General features: G+C 44.5%; 1 protein-coding gene across 7 annotated transcripts in view; it reads left to right on the forward strand.

Moving 5' to 3' along the window:
- The window catches only part of RFX4 (regulatory factor X4), a 179,653-nt gene that overhangs the window by 122,154 nt on the left and 43,833 nt on the right, over positions 1–13,666 (forward strand). For all 7 annotated transcript variants that reach the window (XM_001161826.7, XM_016924105.4, XM_009426155.5 and 4 more), the window contains 3 exons: positions 4,078–4,178; positions 6,201–6,259; positions 10,148–10,292. In XM_001161826.7, coding sequence (XP_001161826.2) covers positions 4,078–4,178; positions 6,201–6,259; positions 10,148–10,292 — 305 coding nt within the window. The remainder of the gene's footprint in view (positions 1–4,077; positions 4,179–6,200; positions 6,260–10,147; positions 10,293–13,666) is intronic.

Consider the following 13,666-nt stretch of genomic DNA (forward strand, 5'->3'; position numbering starts at 1 on the left):
GTTGTTGCAGTTGTAACAGCATCACCGCTGATGGGCATTCAGGGAGCTACGAGTGTGGAGTTAAGATGTAGGAGAAGGGCTGAAGCTGGAGCTGTAGACTTGGCAGCCAGCCGCACAAGAGGGAGGAAAAGTGTGTCCCTAGAAGTGGAGGACAGACCCTGGCATCCCAGCCTAGGGAAGGAAAGAGGTGGAGGGAAAGCGGAGGAAGGAGGTCGAGCTGCAGGTGTACACCCACAGAGGACAGTATGTCAAGAAGGCATAGATGCTGCAGGAGATGGAGTCAGCTGGGGCTTAGGGAGGCATCTCTTAGAGCAGGTGATCAGGAGGTGAGCTGCTATCTGGGGCAAGAGCTTCCAGGCAGAAGGGATGGCAAGTGCAAAGGTCCTGGTGAGGTAAGCAAGGGCCTGAAGTGTTGGAGAAACTGAATGGAGGCTAGTGCTGCAGGGATGGAGTAAGCTGAGGGGACAGTGGGAGGAGCTGCAGCCAGAGATAAGGAGGGTAGGGAGGGGGACAGTTTGGACAAGGCCCGTTGTCCATCTGGGGATGGAGAGCCATTCATTCTTACACTTCACTTAACAAGCATTTCTTATGTGCCTACTATGTGTCTGGCACTATGCTAGGTACTGAGGATACAGTGATAAGCAAAACAGACATAGTCCCTGCCCTCTGCATGAAGGGTACAGTGAGAAAGATGCACAATGATCAGATAATCACACAAGTTGACATAACAACAAACTGTCACAACTACATGGTCTTTCAAGAGGAATCATCAGGGGTGCTGACCTGGTCTGGGGGCTTCGGGGAAGGTTTGCCTATAGAAATAACATCTAGTCTGAGATTAGCTGAATAACGAGGAGCTAAGCAGGTGAAGAGGGAAGAGATGTTCTTGACTGAAAGGATGCCAGGGGCGAAGGCCCTGAGGGGAGAGGACCAGTTGGAGTTGGAGGCCAGAGGTCCGGAATGCGGAGAAAGGGAGAAGGTGCAAGGTGGGGCCTTGGGGGCTGCAGCAAGAATTGGGGTTTTTATCCTAAGAATAATGTGAAAACATTGAGGAGTTTTAATCGGAATTACAGGTGTTTTGGAAATGTCCCTCTGACAATGTGGAAGATGGAGTGGAGGTGGGAGGGTGAGCAGGGCAGGATGGACTCAGGAAGCTACTGTAAGTCCGGATGAGAGATGACGGCAGCCTGAACTAGGGAGAAAAGGGAGAGAAGTGGCTGTGCTTGGGAAGTAACTTGGAAGCAAAATCTGTAATATGTGGTAAAGGGAAAGAGAGACTGTGTCCAAAATCGCGTATGCAAAACTGGATACTTGCCTAAAGAAATTGTAACTGAATTAAGTCTTTAGAAGCAGACAGGATAGATGAATAGATTACATGACACTACAAGACAGAACTCAACCAAATCAGAGTGTAGGACATTCCAGGGGACAAATACCATGATGTTGCCAATAAATAAATGGCACAAAATAGGGGGAAAAAAAATTTAAGAAATAGAACAGGACAATGTTATATCTTTCATGCAATGTGTGGACCTTGTTTGGATCCTGATTCAAACAAACTAAACATCTTTGGGAGAAATAGAAAAGTCTGAATGCAGACTGGGCTGTAGATGATATTAAGGAATTACTATTCATTCTGTTAGATAAACTAATGGCATGGAGGATTTAAATGTTGCATGCACATTGTGTGCGTGTGTGTATACACGTACACATATGTATTTAAACCTTGCCAGTGAGAAATGCACACTAAGTTTTTAGGGGTTAAATGACATCTTGGATTTGTTTGAAACACTTCAGAAAAGAAAAAGTGGAATATAATATATTAAACTGGCAAAAATGATGCCAATTTTTGAAGCTGGGTCATGGGTGCTTGGAGGTTTATTATACTACCTGTCTTGGGGTATGTTTGAAATTCTTGAAAATAAAAAAGTGATCAATAAAAATAAAATGATGAAAAATAGAGTTCATACTGAAATAGAGGACACAAGAAAAGAAGCAGGTCCAAGGGGGAAATCACAAGTTCAACTTGGAGACCTCTGGGCCAGAGGTGCAAAAGTTAAGTGCAGACAGTGAATCTGCACAGATGGGAATTTCGCAGATTCAATGTGTGGGCCTGGATAAACTACCCGGGGAAGGAAGAAAGCTTTGTGAGAAGAGAGCCCAGGACTAGACATGAAGAACTGAGAGGTGATGACCAGGCAGAGGGCAGGAGTTTTGTGACTGGGGAGGAGCAGCAGAAGGAGGGATCACAGAAGCCAAGAGAAGTGAGTGTTTCCAAAAGGAGGGCGCAGGTGACAGAATCGAATGCTGCCAAGATGTCAAGCAGATGAGAACCATGACAAGTCCACTGGGTTTAGAATCATGCATGGGGCTGCTTAGGCTGAGGTCAGGAGCGGGGTGAGGAGGGAATGGGAGGTGAAGGAAATGAGACAAAGAATCGGGCAGCACTTTGAAGAAGTCTGTCTGTGATGTGGGAGAAAGGGCAGTGGCTCAAGGAGATAGAGTGGAGGAAATAAGAGGTTTTTTGTTGTTGTTGTTGTTGTTGTTTTTAAGGTGAGACATTCTTAAATGCATTAAAATAATGAGCAGGACTGGGCATAGTGGCTCACGCCTGTAATCCCAGCGCTTTGGGAGGCCAAGGCGGGTGGATCACTTGAGGTCAGGAGTTCGAGACCAGCCTGGCCAACATGGCGAAAGCCCATCTCTACTAAAAAGACAAAAAATTAGCTGAGGGTGGTGGTGTGTGTCTGTAATCCCAGCTACTCAGGAGGCTGAGGCACGAGAGTCATTTGAACCTGGGAGCCGGAGGTTGCAGTGAGCTGAGATTGTGCCACTGCACTCTAGCCTGGGCAACAGAGCAAGACTGTCTCCTAAAAAAACTGATGAGCAGAATGATGTAGTAGAGAAGAAAAAGCTGAATATACAGGAGAAGGGACCGTCGGTAATGTAGATTTCCTGAGAAAGCAGCAGGGGATGGCAAGAGGAAGGATCGCTCGTGGATTCTATCAGGAAGGAGGAAGAGATGAACCAGACAGGTAGCTGAGTGCTGATGACGTCCTTCCTTTGTGTGTGTGTGTGTGTGTGTGTATGGTTTTTTTTTTTTCCCTGAGAAGTAGGAGGTGATTCCACCCGCTGGCAGGGAGGGGAGAGTTGGGGAATTGGAGGCGTAAGGGTCTTGAAGAAGGTTGGAGATAGCCATGAGAAAGGAAAGAGTCAGTGACCAGAGAGAAATGGGGTTGCCCAGTGGGGTGGAGGTTGGTGATTTTGTGTCTGACAGGAGACAGTGGGTGAAAGGCTGAACCAGGGCAGGCTAGGTGGTGTTGGTGGAAGGCAAGGATGGATGGTCAATGGGGAGATGTCCCTGTGTCTGGCACAACCAAGGAGGACTTCGTGGAGGAGAACGAACCTAGGCCTGTGAGCAGATGGCTTTGATAGCAAGGGCCAGAAAATGGTGCCCGGTGTCTTCTCAACTTCAAATTCCCATCTTATTGCAACCTACTGCCCTGCTCAGTGCTTCGCCTCTCCAGTTCCTTCCTGCCTCCTGTTCTAATATGGTCTTTGACTCTTGGAATCTAATATGGTTTCAAGGCCCATATCAGGGTTGTTTGCTAATTTAAAAATATGCTGTTGCTTCCCAGTTCCCACCAAATGGCGAGCAGTTTGGTAAGCTGGGTGGGCAGGCATGGCAGTTATGTTGCAAACAGGGTTCCTGCCTGCCTGGGAGGATCAGACAGGACTGGGCTTTCTAAGGCCCACGGCCCACTGTCTTCACCCCTCACACAAGCTCTTCAAAAGCGTGAAGGAGCATGTTTTCCTTGCATCTAAATAGTTCTGGATGCCACCAAGCCTTGCAGTGGCCATCAGTGACCAGCAGAGTACATTCTATTCGTGCCCTTCCCAGACCCACCGGCTCTCCACAGGGCTTGGACTGTTGGCACTGTCTCTGAGGTTGCTATTACAAATGGCACCTATTGGTAGCAGCCAAAACATGATTAGGGGAAATAAAACCCTCTAGGGGCCTGTGGGAGGAGCTAAGCAACATGTGCAGCACTTAAAACTCATCGTTTCTTTTTCTAGCTTAACTCAGGTGATTCGAAAGTTTGCCAAGCAACTGGATGAGTGGCTAAAAGTGGCTCTCCACGACCTCCCAGAAAACTTGCGAAACATCAAGTTCGAATGTAAGTACTGAGTTGAGAGCGGGATGGAAGAGAGAATTACATTTTAGTGCCAAATATTTTACATAAGTTGTTAATAGTAGCAGCAGCTACTGTTTACTGGTTGACTATAAAGCACCAGGTATTATACTAATTACTTTACGTATGTAAATATATTTAATCCTCATAAAATGTTTATTATAGGTGGCACATTTCTTCCTTTACAGAAGAGGAATCAACTTAGAGAGGTAGTAAGTAGCAGAGACAGGATTTTCTCCCAGGTCTGTCTGACACCAAAGTTTCTGCTCACCACCACCACCATCCTCCTTATCTCATTTAATCCTCATGCTGCCTCTGCGATGTAGAAAGTAGTATCCCTGTTCTACAGATGAGGCTCTAAGAGGCAAAGAAAGTTCCCCCAAAGCCACGCAGCCACACAGCTGTAAGTAGGGGCCAGGAATCAAACTCAGGTCTCAGATTTCCTTGAAGTTCCTGCCCATAAAATGGTGGTAGCAGGAGAGAGAGAATAGCTTAAGGGCTTCATGCATTCTCTGCCTAATTAGAAAGCCAAATTAATATTTCTCATAAAGGGATTGAGACCGTGAACCCTTTCTTTGCTGAGTATTGGCACCCATTCCCCAGCATTAGTTTTCTAATTTTCTGTTTCAATCTGCCTGTACTTGCGGGGAGACTCATGTACCGTTCGTTTGTTGCTATTAAACAAAGATGAAATGATTTTCAGCAAAACAAAGTTTTAAAATATACATTTTTTAAAGCCCCATTTGAATACAACGGCTTGCTATTCTTGCCCAAAATAAGTGCCAGTGAACAAAATGAAGGCGATCAAATTACCCTCTCTCCACAGGCAAAGGGAGCCCTTTCAGACGCGCTTTGAGGCTGCCTGCAGTGGCCATCACCTATTGATAAAGCCTGCTTTATTTCATGGCTCTCAGCTCTTTTCTTTTCATGAGCACTAAATTCCACATCACAAAGTTAAAGAAAAAGTAATTAAGGAGAAGGATTAACGATTGATCAGCCTGGAAAATTAGAAGTCCATCTGCCCCCTCCCACCCCCATTCCTCCACTCCACACCTTATTTTTCAAATCAAGCCAGCTCTGAGTACAAATTAGAATAATTCTAGGGAAATTTCTGACTATTACTTGTCCAGTTCAGAAATTACCAAGAAGAATGCCCCCGCACCCATTTTAATTATGCCGACAAAACAAACCTGTTCAAAGTCGGCGGCAAGGAGGTTTGTTAGACCTTCCACCTGTGTGTGTCTGGAGGAAGCTGTTCTTCCCAGGGAGCCCAGCCTGGGAGTGTATTTTGAGAATGTGCAAGGGGTGGAAACAAGTCCCACTGCAACCACTCTGTAAGAATGAAGAGCTAGGGCAGGCACATGTCTTGTCTGCATTGAAATCCACAGATATAAGATCACCCTACTTCAAATTATCAGCCTATTATGTCAGTGTAGGAAACAAGACCTTTTCCTAGCTGCAGTCATCATCAAAACATGCAAACAGGTCATGGAGATCACTTGATAAAAAGGACAGATTATGAATGCAAAGCCAGGGTTCCATCCCAGAAGCACCTCCTAGCCCCACACACCGCTGAGGCTCAATCAAGGTTTACTATTAGACATACTACTTTTTAAAGGGACTTCTTCAAAGCTTCCACTTGATTCCTGCAATTATTTACGGGGAGAAGTGATTGAGCTTGCAATTAGCGAAATGAAAGACAAGTAAATAATTGCTTTTACTCACGGTTGATTGACGCCACCATTTCTCACACCTGCGAGTGTATCGTGTGCATGACTTTGAAATATGTACCCCAAATGTCACCATTAGGAAATAGTTGTTGAAGCCCACATGGGAGAACAAAGAATCAAGTGCAGGGTTTTGCCAGTGGGTACATAAAATGGGATTGGGCAGTGAGATAAACGTAGGCAAAATAAGCAGGCTACTTTTTGAAATGTGCCCCTGGAAAATCCAAGTTAGAATCATAAAGCATGCAAATATTTCAAACTAATTCTTTTCTCCTTGCAGTGTCGAGAAGGTTCTCCCAAATTCTGAGACGGCAAACATCACTAAATCATCTCTGCCAGGTAGCTGTCCTCCATTATGTGTTTTAATCACTGCTGAGTCATTGCAAATGAGGGGGCAAATCCACAAAAACAACCTCCTGCAGGATCTTTCAGGTTAACAGGGCACTCTCTATTATTTTTTAATTTCTACAGATAAGGAATGAAAACATTAGCCAATAACTAGTTTCAACTAATATACAAAATAATTTCTGGTATCAGTTGCCCCTTAACCTTTCAGATATGTTCTAAGTCCACAGTTCTGTGTTTCTCTTAATTATCCAGCCCAAAATGTATGTAGTGGTTGAATCAAATGATTCAAACAGATTAAGAGGATGATTTGTTTGTTGTATCATCTGAGTTCAAAGCCACATAATATATTCAATATTTGCCTAATTTTGTTTAGTTTTTTTCCAGATCTGCATTATTTTTAGCACAAAAGTGACATATGCTTGCTTTCAAAAACATTTAAAAATATAAGTCTAGTAAGTAAAAGTGGAAGATCCCACTCCATGCCCCTATCAACTCTGTAGTTATAGCTTGATGGCATATAACTACATTTCTATTAATTTTGCACTTTAATGAAGGGACTCTAAGTCTGTTAAGGCAACCGATTAACATTACATTAAAATATTAATGACCTTAAAGCAGAGGTGGCAAACCGGTGGCCACAGGCCAAATCTGGCCCTCAGATGTGTGGGGTTATTGTTGTTTGGTTTGAATATGTTCAAAACAATTTTTTTCACATGGTCACTAACAGTTGGAACTGGGAGATGACAGCTAAACACCCACATTTTTCTGTAGAAAACCTTCAAGGGCTGACAACTTGCTCCCAGAGTCCCGTTTCCCCAGGGCAGCTGTCAGCTGCTGGGCCAAGCTTCTCCACAGCAGCCACCGTCCTCATTCCACCAACTCTCTCACACTTGGCCCACCTCACTCCTGAATGTCACCTGCCTGCCCTCTTCCTGTGTTTCTGTTTGCAGCCTCTCCTTTAAGGTGCTGTTGGTTCTGGGTGGGTTCAAGGTCAAGGTGGTAGGGAGGGGTTTCTAGTTAGAGTGGCCTGAAGGAGGGTCCCAGACCAGGAACCAGAAAGTATAACACAACACCCACATATACCTCACTGCTCCTGTCCTGCCCCTGGCATGGACAACACAGGGGATGATTTGGAGACCAGAGGGAAACTCATCCAGATTCATGCAGGCTGCTACAGAGGCTACACCTGGGCATTGTTCTGGTGACGGTGCAGAGCCTGACAGATTAATGGGATTCAGGAAAGAAAGTGAATATTGGCCTAACAAAGAAACACTGCCTTATTTCTGAGGATGCATGCCAGCATCTGGTTCTTTTTTCCAGCTTGGAAGAGTGGCTCTTGGGTCATATCAGGGAACTAGACATGGTTTTGGTGCCTCCCTCTGGGGATCAGACAATTTAGAGAGGACTTTGTCCCTTTAATGCACATGTAGATAAAAGCGTCCACACCCATGCCTATAGCCACGTGTTGCACAAGCGTAGGGGCGCACACACACGTTCCCTCTCCACCTTCCGCACAAAAACAGTATGTAATTTAATCAGCAAATGCCCCATTTCCATCTCTACCGGAAAGCTTTCAGACACATTCCCAGATCAGACAGAGGACTAGGGTTAAGGCTGGGAATGAAACACCAGCTAGTATCCCAGTGAGCTTTCCCAAACACACATACACAGCAAGTCAGACTAAACAACGTCCAACTGAAGACTCACCTCAAATACTTAGACCTAAGATTCACGTCCAGGCTCTTTCAGATACACCAGGTAAGTAAGCACTTGGCATTCCTATCTCAGCCATTCACTTCACAGAATCTTTTGGGTGCCTACTGTGTGCCCAATACTGTGCTTAGTGGTACTTGCCCTCAGCAGGAAAAAAAATTAAAAGTGTTAAATGTTATGAAAGAAACAGAATGGAAATAGAAAATCACAAGGCATTCAGGTCCTATGTAGATAAAGTGGTCAGAGATGGCCTTTCCATGGGTGTGACATTTAAGCTGGAGCGTACATCATAGTGGGGCTGCTGGGGCAAGGAGGGAGAAGAATGTTCCGGCCAGCAAGAACACCATGTGCAAAGGCCTTGAGGTATCAACACAATCACTGAAAGAGAAGCGATCGGATAACAGTAGCCACTTTTATTGAGTTCCCTGCACTATGCACTCTGTTTTTCAAACACTATCTCAAGGAATCCTCAACAGCAGCCCTTCTTTAAGAGGTAAGCACTAAGGCCCTAAACACGATGGTAAGAGACACTATTAAAAAGCATGTTCTAGGCAGGGTGCGGTGGCTCAGGCCAGCAATCCCAGCACTTCCGGAGGCCTAGGTGGGCAGATCACTTGAGATCAGGAGTTCAAGACCAGCCTGGCCAATATGTCGAAACCCTGTCTCTACTAAAAATACAAAAAAATTAGCTGGGTGTGGCAGCATGCACCTATAGTCCCAGCTACTAGGGAGGCTGAGGCAGGAGAATCACTTGAACCCGGGAGGCAGAGGTTACAGTAAGCCAAGATCGCCACTGCATTCTAGCCTGGGCAACAAGAGTGAAACTCCATCTCAAAAAAAAAAAAAAAAAAAAAAGCATGTTCTAAACACTTGCTTACAGAATTCACTCTTTGGTAAACAGTTCATTTCATTGTAATAAAGTAGCTCACAATGCATCTCTGAAGGAACATGCTCAGGAAAGAAAAAAAAAAAAGGTAGGTACTATCATATCTCCATTTTATAGATTAGGAGGCTGAGGTTAATATACTTGCCTGCCCCAAATCAGCTGGTCACCAACGAGGCCAGGATTTGAACTAGGTTATGTTTGAATCCAGGACACCTGACCTTTCCATTCAGTTGTTTTCATTATCATTAGAGATTCACCTAACTCATATATTCTACACCTTTGTGACCTTTAAAGAGTTCTACAATTATTTAACTAAGATTTTACTTGTAATTGGATGGTCTGGGTACAACAAGGGGTTGTCAGTATTTACCTTTGCCTAGAAATTTACATGCATTAGGAGACTTGACAATGTCTTCGTGTATTTTAATTTTTTTTATTTTATTAAAAGACATTTTGAAAACATGCAAATAAAGGAAATGATCCTAGATACATATTTTTCTTAGCTTTTCTCAGTATTGTTTCAACTTGATGATATTGTTCCAAGTATTGTTCCAACTTGCAAATTTAAGTTCACTAATAAGGGTTCCATGAAAAAGCCACAGCTTTAAAGAAAAAAAAATACATATATATAATTATTCACACACTATACACATCCCTCCATCCACTAACAAACTACTGAGATGTATGGTATAGTTTCCCTTTTCCTCCAACCTAATTATTCATGTATGTTTTAATCATTATAGCAACATTTTAAAAAAGCAAAAACAGAAAACTAGAGCATAAACTGCTTCAGAATGTATTTATATGAAAAATACACACTTTGAAATTTCTGGGATTAAGTTAGGCCCAGGGGTAGCAAGAACACTTCTAAATCCCAGCCTGCAGCTTCTCAGGTACTAGAGACACAAGGATAATTCAGCACAGAGCTCCCATCCCACAGACTTAACATCAGAAAGCTGACAGATCTCTGGGCTTCATCCCATTGTTCCATGGGGTCAAGACCAAAGGGACTGGAAACAGCAGGGTTTGGTCTGGCCTAGCCCACCCTCGTAGTTTCTTGTAGAGAAAAAGAGATGTGTGGAAAGAACCATAGGAGAAAACAGTGTCTGCGTCTTCTGAGTTACAGAGTCTTCTGGTGCTTTCCTGAAATTGAATTTCCGGGAATTTCAGGGTAGTTTGCAAAATACCATAAGCAGATGCATTAACAAGGCATAAAAGGAAATACAGTGAAAGGGTTTTAACAACCCATGAGCTAACGAGTTGATTGGATTGGATTATAGGCATCTCGAACAGTGATCCACAGTGCAGACATCACGTTCCAAATGCTGGAAGACTGGAGGAACGTGGACCTGAACAGCATCACCAAGCAAACCCTTTACACCATGGAAGACTCTCGCGATGAGCACCGGAAACTCATCACCCAATGTAAGCTGTCCCACCAGGGATTGTTGTCCTGTTTTTATTTTTAAAAGAAAGAAAAAGTGTCTTAGTAAATACCGAAGTGGCATCCCCACCCTGTTCTTCCCAGCATCTCTTCCTCCTTATTGTTCCTTTTAAATGAGTCAGTCCAGAAGGAAAGGCTGATTGACTTAAGAGGACATGTGTCAACACTGCTGGGTAAAGAGTGTTCTGGTGCAATTGGGCAGCATACAATGTCATGCAAAGGGCCCCACATGTGACCTGAATGCCAGCCCCGGTTCCATGGAGGTGGCATTAAATATGAGAACAAAAGCTTATTGCCTCTCTCAGTGTATGTCAGCCTGGGGTCAGCTGGATATGCTGCCTATTTTTCATTTGAGGGTCACGAGTCAGCCCACCTATTGGTAGGTGAACCTTTCAATCACGTTAAATGTCTGAGAAGCAGGTGGATGGTATTTTACTTCTGCGAATATATGTTCATGTCCCGGTGAACAAGGACTTCCAACATGCAGACTGCAGGTATACTGCTCCAAATATCAACCCCATGTAGGCAGGATGTTTGCTCTTGGTACTAAAGCAATATGAGAAGGCCAGAGAACAACATCATTGTTAGCACATCCCTGCTATTCCTCAGATGCCCATCCCAGCTGACTGCCCAGGGCATCCCCCCAGCCCAATAACCCTGGATCCATAGGCGTCTACAGGCTACCTCCATAATTAGAGAACATCAGGTCAGGAAAGGTGTTGAGAGCATGCATTCCCATGTTCTCAATGGGGTGAGGCCCAGGATCCCAATAGTGACACTGCTTGGGGAGCTGCAGAGAGGCTGTCTCACCAAGAAGAGGGGTCTTTCTGAAAGCCCCAAGGCCCTTCAGATTTCTTAGTATATGCCTTCTGCACTGCTGTCTTGAGGGAATTCTATTTAGCTACCCAGTCTAAACTTGAGGTGCCTTTAAACAAAGTTCCCTAAGAGGGTCCTATTAGAGATCTCTTTCCCATTAAGCCCTTTTCAAAAGCAAATGTAACAGCCGAAATGTTTGAACATGTGGACCTTCCCCAGGGCTTCTTTCCTGGCTTAGCCCAAACCTCACTCAGGCTGTTACTTCTTCCTTCACAGCTGCCCCAAGCCCACTTTTCCCCTGGTAAGAATTTTAGAGATCATCACTAAAATAATAATTCAGCTTATTGACTGCCTATTGTAAGCCAGCTCCTGTGTCAAATCCAATACTTGCATGGTCCCATTTAATCTCCACATCAACCCCATGAGGAAGACACTCTTATCACCCCCACTTTACAGATGAGAAAACTCAGGCTTAGAGAGTTGGTGAACCTAACTCAAGGTCATGCAGCCACTAAGCAATAGAGCTGAACCCAAGTCTGGTCTCACGTCTAGTCCCAGCTTCATCACCAGGCCTTAGTGCTGCTCATATTGTATTCATGTGCACAGGAGACAAAAAAAAAAAAAAAAAAAAAAAAGGAAATATGGGTGAGTTTTAGAGGTTCCAGGATCTTTCCAAGTGCTTACAATCATCCTTCCTCTTCTGCTTTTTCCTGTCCCCTGATGGAAAGTCAACAGAAAGCATGGCCCTGCACACCCTAATAGCACTGGGGGTACCTTTGATCACTGTGCCCCTAGGAACTCCCAATGGGCCAGGCACAGAGCAGGTGTCCAGCAAGATTCATGGAATACCAAAGAGATGAGTGGAAACCCAGAGTGAACCTAGTTCTTAGCTCTGCAAATCTTCCTAGCAGTGTTAGACTCAGTTCTCTTCCCGCCTCAGCTCCTTTCATGAGGGACGAAAATGTGAACCAGACTCATAGGGAAAAATACAATCAGCATTGCTTGCTTAAAGGACCAGGCTCTGAGCCTTTGCTGGAGCACCATGGAGGTCACTGCTGCCTCTCTCAAGAAAGAACCTTCTATGGCTTTCTCTTCAAGTTCCTTTAGGTCCAGGGCAGAATGGTGCCCTTTAAAGCTGTGATTGCATTCTTCTTCTGGGGAAGTAAATGCTGTGGTTCAGTTCAACCCAGCTAGTCCTTACTGAATGCCTGTCCTAAGTCAGGTACTGTATTAGATGCTGGCCAAAGGGCAGTGAATAAAATGGACACATCCCTTCCCAACATGGAGCTTACAGTTAATGGTAAATAAGACCTCAAACATGTATTTACAGATGTGTTGCATCTTACCAAAGAGAACAATGTCATGTAATACAGTGCTGTGAAGGGGGAATTGAGGGAGGGTACCAAGCCTCAAGGCAGTCCAGCACATGTGCGTCAACCCTGTACCTCCTAACCAGACAGCTGGGAAGTCCCTGACACACAGGGAGTTGGACCAAAGGTCAGCTTGAGCAGGGCTGGGACAACTGTGTGCAGCACTCTTCTTTCCTCACAGCCAGCTGACAAATCTGCAAACTCTTGCTTAGGGGGTTACCATCACCTCTGTGATATAGATCTCAGCTGGCAATGTTCAGCTTACCTTAGATTTTAAAAGTGCACATTAGTACTTCAGCAAGCTGATTAGAATGAGTTATAATTGTAACTGCCCAAGGTCTGCTGGGCATCCCAGCCCCACGTCCAAGTTCTGTTGGCTGGGATCCCTGGGGCTGGGATGCCCAACAGACCTTGGTTCAAACCTTGCTCTTACACAGCTCTTACACAGCATGGGGCTGGATGCCCAAAAGACCTTGATTCAAACCTTGGCTCCAGTACACTGTGACCTTGGTTTCCATTTCTGTAAAATGGGACTAAGGTGAAGGGATTAAATGAGACTATCTGTGCCACATGCTTGGTACACAGTCTAGTGTTAGCATAGTGGAGTGGTTAGGAGGCAAGCACTTGAGTCAGGATGTGTTTGAATCTTGTCTCTGCAATTCACTAGCTGTGAAAGAACAACCTTTGGAAAGTTACTCATCTTTGTTTGTCTCTTTCTTCACTTGTAAAATGGAGGATAATAATCGTACCAACCTCCATGGGTTGTTCATCCATTCAGTCAACAAACATTTGAGCATTCTAGTGTTATGACCCTCTGGTCTCAGAATCTTACTTCTTGTAGCAAGCGTCAACTAAGTAAAATAGAGCAAAGTGTCCAGTCCTTTAAAATGAGAGAACAAAAACTGCTCAAATGAAAATGAAAGAAACGTATGGATCTTGAATTGTGGTTTGATTTATTGATCTCTGCATACAGAAACACAAAAATGTGATGAAAAGAGATGTTTCAAACTAGAGATCACCAGAGCCATGTTTCTATTTTCTAGAGCACTTCATTGATTAAAAAGCACTTCCAGCCGGGCGTGGTGGTGCACGCCTGTAATCCCAGCACTTTGGCAGGCCAAGGCGGGCGGATCACGAGGTCAGGAGATTGAGACCATCCTGGCTAACAC

Source organism: Pan troglodytes, chromosome 10 (assembly GCF_028858775.2).
Source record: "Pan troglodytes isolate AG18354 chromosome 10, NHGRI_mPanTro3-v2.0_pri, whole genome shotgun sequence".
In the NCBI taxonomy this organism is placed as follows: domain Eukaryota; kingdom Metazoa; phylum Chordata; class Mammalia; order Primates; family Hominidae; genus Pan; species Pan troglodytes.